This window comes from Patiria miniata, unplaced genomic scaffold, assembly GCF_015706575.1.
Source record: "Patiria miniata isolate m_02_andy unplaced genomic scaffold, ASM1570657v1 HiC_scaffold_22, whole genome shotgun sequence".
NCBI classification, from domain to species: Eukaryota; Metazoa; Echinodermata; class Asteroidea; order Valvatida; family Asterinidae; genus Patiria; species Patiria miniata.
The window spans coordinates 11,857,020-11,864,077 of record NW_024037061.1 but is presented as its reverse complement, the minus strand read 5'-3'; the positions used below and the strand labels follow the sequence as shown (position 1 = coordinate 11,864,077).

Below are 7,058 nucleotides of genomic sequence, written 5' to 3'. Positions count from 1 at the left end.
CTCTTTTCAAATCTGCAATAAAAAAAAAATTTGACCAGTGTTGACAAACCACTCATTTAGCTTGATCGCGTAACATATGTTCATGTCCGTTTTGTGTGCATTGAAGTTTTATGCCCATTCTGTGGGCCTCACTACACAACAGACACAAAAAGAACTGAACATGCCATAGAGAAAGGCAGCTGTGGGCAGTTAATTCCATCCTCAAAAGGTAATGGCTAGCAAGCTTTGGTCAAGGCATTCGACGATAGAGTCCGATGATCGTTGGTTGGCGTGAACAATGCACTCGCATGTACTTTGCAAACGGCGAACAGCGACCTCACGTGGCTAGGCTACAATATGCAAATCAGGTGGGGCTGAATGAACACCTTGGAACATCCGTGGGCTTTGGCTTATGTTTTCCTATATTTTGTCGCTGGATTTCCAGTGACGACCCTGGATGTGAAAAAAGATGAGATTTTTATTTAGTACTTGGTCGTGGAGGCTGGTATTTTACATGGACAGAGAGCTGGATAGTTGGCTACATTCTCAAAAAGGTTGGAGTCCACAGACCAAATATAGCAACAAAATAACGAAAATTGCTATGGTTGTTCCAAGGTGTTCATTCAGCCCCACCTGATTTGCATAGTGTAGCCTAGCCGTGCGAGGTCGCTGTTCATGTTTTAAAGCTACAGTCCATCATTTGTAATTTGTGCATTTTGTTCGTTTGAAGCAACAAAAGAGTTCAAAATCTAATGAAGGATACTGAGCAACTAACCTGATGAAGTTTCAGCTAAGCTTCAGTTGTACATTCCGAGAAAAACAGCATTCTAAGATCTCAATTTCAAATCAAAAGTTACTGAATCATGTTTTGAATTGTTTTGAATTTCAGCTATACGCGACATCGCGCACTGATCCGACGAATTATAACAACCGCGCGCGCGTGTGCGTCGTTCCAATACTTGTGCGCGCTGCGCTGAATAACAAAATGAACTACTAATTTAAATTTTCCTACGGTGCTTCTTAAGAATCACCGTTGGAAATGCCTTCTTTCGTTGATTACTTCAAAATGACAGCTTCCCAGAAAGAATAATTTCACAGGGAGTTTAGTTCCCTTACTATCTTTCAACCAAGTTTGTTTTTCAACAATAATTACGCCAGTTACTTTTCGGATGGCTGCAAATGATGGACTCTAGCTTTAAACAGTATGAACGTGTGAGTGCATGGCGCACAGCTGCTGTGTACTATGTCAGCGCATCGGACTCTACCACCCAACATCTTGACCAAGGCTATGGCTAGCAGAAATGCTGCGCTAATGATTAACAGAAAATTTGTGCTAACCATAAGCATTACTTTACATTGCACATATAATGCTCGTGACGCACATGGACATTTAATTACTGCATTCCTATAACAAGCACATTCTGCCTATTTAAGTTAGCATGCTCATTGCTGTACGTACAGATTTCTTTCTCATGAAGTTGACTGAGATTATGTAAGCAGAAATGTGTATGCTTAGCAGCATGAGATTGGACCTAGTTGTCATTTGGATGTCATTTTCAGTTTGGTAACTTCATTAATTCCGTGTAAAGAATTGCCAGCATTTCTTTCAATACTAAAATAGTAAGAGTTTTTAAAAAGCAAGTCAGTTGCTTTCTTCCCAGGATCCTGGGAAGAAAGCAGTGTTGTATTCGAGTCCATCACAAGTCCTTTCACAAGTCCTTTCACAAAGCCCGTCCCAAGTAACTGGATGAACAATGACGAAGGAATGCTTTTGTAACAGTTCATTTGAATAGCTAGTGACTTGACTTCAGATTGAAGGACTTGTGATAGCCTTGCAGGGACTCTAATACAACACTGGAAGAAAGTAAAAACTTTTAATTAGGCCCCCCAAAAAGTCTTCAATTTCTGGTATGGAGCTTGCCCAAAAAGTGGTGCGGCGATGCGGCTTTTTTTACTTTTTTTCTTCTTCGAAAGTCGGCTGATGACTGCAAATGGTGCCCGACTAAATTTAGTGCAAAATATATGGGAGCCCAGAGAGGCCACATAAAGCTTATACTTGATCGTAACCCCATCTAAAAACACATTAAAATTGTGCAACAGCAGGATTCCAGTCAAACCAGTGAGTTTGGCGGTTTTGAGACATCATCTTACATTGAAAAAAAAACCTTATTAATTTTGCTAACGCGCATGGCTATGGCGACGCGCGCGCATACCAGAAACCGGAGTCTTTCTTTTTTTGGCCTTAGTGTACAGTTGTTTTTGTTGACCAGCTTTTAAGCAGGAACAGTGAGCGAACCACTCCGCTGCTTGGAGGCCCAGTGAAGCTAACTTTTGTTGTGGGCATTACATAACAATTACTGATTGTAAATCTTTGTCAATGAGAGGAAAGTTCCTATGTAAAAATTGATGTGTAAATAGCTAGAACTTGTTTTATTTAGTATAGAAGGTTCACTCATTCAAGCAATTATTAGAAATTTGCATTGAATGCAAAATAGGTTGTTGGTATGGGCGTCTGTCATTGGCCTGGTTCTATTATTTTTCTATGTTGAGCCGATCACTCCGTTGAGGAAAAATTTGTCGCAGAGCTCATGACAAACTTTCTGAAATTGTTGTAAATTATGAATCAAAATTCATAAAATCTTTTGTCAATGGAGTTGTTTAAATTGTTTTATTCTGCAAAAATCATCTTGACTCTCCCATAAGAAAGCCCACATATAAACAAAAGTGTGACCTCACAATGATTTTAAAGGTACAGTCCATCATTTGTAATTTGTGCATTTTGTTCATTTGAAGCAGCAAACGTGCTTAAAATCTAAAGAAGGGTGCTGAACAACTAACCTGATGAACTTTCAGCTCAGCTTCAGCTGTATATTTCGAGAAAAACAACATTCTAGGATCTCGATTTCAAATCAAAACTTGCTGAATCATGTTTTGAATTGGGCCTGAATTCAGCGTCCGAGACACGTTCTCACTGAGCTCGTTGCAGCTACCTACATGATGTCGCGCACTGAACCGACGATCTAAAGCAACCGCGCGCGCATGTGCGTCGTGTCAACGCTTTAAGGGCTTCGCCGAATAAAAAAATACGAACTTCTAACGGAAATTTCCAACGGTGCGTCTTTTGTTGATTTCTTCAAAATGACACCATGCCAGAAAGAATAATTCCACAGGGAGTTTAGTCCCCTTACTATCTTTCAACCAAGTATGTTTTTCAACAATATTTAAGTCAGTTACTTTTTTGATAGCTGCAAATGATGGACTGTAGCTTTAAAAGTAGAGAGGACCATTTGCAGCTTTCAAAAAACAAACCGACCAAATTGTTGTTAAAAAGCTTCCTTGGTTTAAAGATAGTAAGCTCCCTGTGAAATTATTCTTTCTGGCATGTTGTCATTTTGAAGAAAACAATAAAAGGTCATTTCCAAAGATGTGTCAACTGAAACATTTTTGGACATTTCTGCTTGTAGTTAGTTTATTTGGGCAAATCCATGAATGGGTGCAAAGGTTAACAACACACACGCCCGTGCACGGCTGCTATTATTTGTCAGATCAGTATGCGACGTCACATAGCTACAATCAGCTGAATGAGAATCATGTCCCGAATGCTGATTTTGGGATTGTGCCACAAGAGGGCGTAATTCAAAACATAACATTGCAACTTTTGAACTGAAATGGAGATCCAGAATATTGTGCTTTCCCAAAATATACAGCATTCACAGAGCTAAAACTTCATCGGGTTAGTTCTTAAGTATGTCTTGAGACATGGTCCATTCTACTGTTTAATGAGGCATTGATCACTGCATTCCACTTATGTGGTACAAGTTGTGATATCACATCATGCACGTGTATTGAAAGCATTTGAGAATCAATGACATTTTCAATTGATCATTTGAAGCACAATAATTGTCTGATATTGTGGTATCTTTGTCAAACATCTTGAGAATTAAAACATTGTCATTTCCTGGTAATAAATAAAGCAAATTGTTGCAAAGTATACATGTACATAATAGAAACTTTGCTGTTTTGTTATGGCTTAAATTTGTTCAGACATAACAAATGTTGTCAGTTTTCAACATTAGGAAGCATTGGATGTTTAAATATTCCACACGATATGTGAGATGTAGTGCTTAAATGAAAGTTGAAAGCCAAAATACAAAAACATGTTCTTTAATTAAAGGAACATTGGTAATTACCCACGAAACAAAAATAAGAATTTTATGAGAAAATCCTTGCTCAAAGTAAAGAAAGGACTGGTACCAAAAACCATGTGAAATAATTCAACCTGAAATGGTATAGTTCTGAAGAAAAGGTGCTTTTTAAAAACTGGATGAATGTGAGCCATATCCTGAGTGCTGCCTAAGAGGGAGCAATTCAAAACATGAAAAAAAAAATAACCCAAATTTACGAACCCCCCCCCCCCATTTTTTTTAAACCGCCCAAAAAACTGCACATCTGTTGGTTTTCTCTGTATCCTCAAATAGTACAGTACCCACTGAGCTTAAAGAACACTTAAAATCCCTAATCATCTTTAAGTTTTCAGGCATCGGAACGTCATATTTATCCGAACTCCAACCACTTTTTTTCTGACTGGTAGCGAGTGGTACCAGTAAACATTCGTCGGATAGTTCATCATCAAGAGACTCCCGTTCCCCAGCTCAATTCTGATTGGTGGCAGGTTTCTCTTGGCGTTCTTTCCACGCCGAAATCCCTCGGCTGGCCCAGAGACAGGGATGCTATGGGACTGGTTCGGATTAATTCCTTCTCGTCGTCGCGATGCTCTCCCATGTAATCTGAACCATCTTTGTATCTGAAGACAAAAGGAAGAAAGATACAATATCAGTGTGAACGTGAACACATCAGATTTGTTGAATTTTCTTTTGAATCCATTCTAAAAAATTGCCCTCACCTGTTAATAAGAATGAAGTTGAACCGTTGCCCTGTGACCTCTTCAAGCCTGCCTCTGATTGTTTGAAGGAGTGGTGTCCAGGGCTTGGCTGGCACCGTCACTCCAGAGTACTTGTAGGTCAGACCACTATCGCCATGCGCAACCTATAAGAAATTCAAAAGGTTGGGGAAAAAAAAACTTTTAGCAAGAAAATAGGGACGAAAGTCACATTCTCTATGATAGATTGTTGGACATTTTGGCAACTGCAATCTTTAGAATTTTCAAAGAAAGGTTAAGTTGCAAAATTCATTTTGGTATGATCACGGAGGTAGTATGATAAAGCTGTTTAACCCCATGCGCACGGGAAGCGGTCATGGCCGCGGCCGCTAATCCTCATTGGAATGCAGTTGCCAGCTGTGGTATGCCGTGACACAGGGCTAGTGGGTAGTTCCACAGCTGCTGCTTTTGTGCAGTCCAGCTATACCACACAAAGGCTGTGCAGTCATGCGGGCCACTTGCTCTATGTGTGGAGGAATGTCCCCATTACACCCCATCCTTAAGGGGTTAAGAACAAAAAAGAAAGGGGTAAAAGAAAGGGGTGTCTCACTTTTGTGTTGGGGAAATAAAACAATTAAAACACTTACAGTACACACATTTATACAAATTACAATGTAATTACTTTTTGATTGGAGATTATGTAATTTACTTTTTTTGTGTAAAAATATAGAGACAAACAGTTTTCATAACAACAGACATGACAGATGAAATACCTGTTTTCGGCGTATGCTGTGCCACTTCCCGTACACCTGCACCCGGGTCAGCTCCCCGGTGAAATACTTCAACTCCCGCTCGCATTCATCGAAAAGCTCGAGGGCCTCACGTCTGCCGTACAGCTGCACATAATCGCAGTCCAGATTCTCGGCCGAGAGTTTGCGGCACGGGAGACCAAGCAACGGCTTCTCTTGCAGAATTCTTTCTGTTTTGAGTTTCTTTGAAGGTTGGTGACAATTTTTGTGTTGGTTACTTTTGTCCTCGACCTCGTTGTTGGAACTGGAAGTTTCGAATCTGTCTAATGAAAGTTCGCGCTTACAACGCGTACGGTGAGTTGGTTTTATTTTGACAGGACTCCTGATCCTATTAAAAACAACCTTTGAGGTACTTCTAGTCCTCGTAGCGGGCTTGAAATACTTAAGCATTCTGCACCTGGGGGCTGAAAAGTCTATCTGGTTTTTTTAATGCAAGTTCAGATATGCCATATGGGACGCGACAACCACTGTTTCGTGATCCACTTGCATAACATAAACATGCGCATGTGACTTCCGCATTCGCAAGGGTGACCGTAAGCTCGTGGCCAAATTCTGCTAAATGCGGTTTACAAATCTGTCAGATTTATCAAAAATCTGCCAAATTCCCATGAATTACCCGAAATACATTATAAACACTTAAAATCACATGCAGATGTTGTAATGTTGCCTTAATTAAGATTCAAATTAAATTATAAACAATGTATAGTCATATATAAAGGTGTTATGAAATTGTGCAAATTTCAGTCAAAACGAGGTTGCGTCACGACAAAATCCGATTCCCAGTTATTAACCTCTGCAGCACATAGACAAGGCAACCTGTCCTATTTTGCAAGGGTTTGTTTAAAAAGATTGAAGCTTTCTTTTTTTAAACAAATCTACGTTCCTTTTAAATTTGCTGTTTTTCTGTCAAATAACCATCTTTGCAGAATTCTGCCAGAAATCTGCCAAAAAAATCCATTCTGTCTAATTTTGTCAAACTCGTTTTTTAACAAAAAAAATGTGTCAGTTAGCCGAAAATCGGCTAAAACGGTCACCACAGCATTCGCAATTTCACGCTTGTAGTAGCAATGGCGCACGTACACACATGCATGCACATCACGCTCGACGAGGCAGAAACCAGACAAGACGATATCACAAAAGAAACATATACGGGCCTTTTCGAAACCATGGCCAGACAGGCTGCAGGCTTTGTTCTCGTTTCGGCTTAAGGAAATGTAAGGCCCCCCCCCCCCAACTTCAGGGACTCCATCTGAGTTTTGGTACCTAAAATGCTTCAAAAACATTTAATCGGTTCATATGAAGCCAAAGGTTCGAGTATTTTAGTTTACTTTACCTCTCAGTAATTTAGAATTCAGAGGCAAATCCGAAACCAATACCGAGGTTTCGATAAC

General features: G+C 39.9%; 1 protein-coding gene across 1 annotated transcript; it reads right to left on the bottom strand.

Annotated features, from left to right (window-relative positions):
• Window positions 1-3,876: 3,876 nt before the first annotated feature.
• On the bottom strand, window positions 3,877-6,183 carry LOC119730769 (DNA oxidative demethylase ALKBH2-like). The gene is given in 4 exon segments (XM_038203796.1): window positions 3,877-4,677; window positions 4,680-4,783; window positions 4,883-5,025; window positions 5,632-6,183. Coding segments are annotated over 4 exon segments (846 nt in total). The 5' UTR covers window positions 6,058-6,183; the 3' UTR covers window positions 3,877-4,504.
• Between the last annotated feature and the right edge of the window lie 875 nt (window positions 6,184-7,058).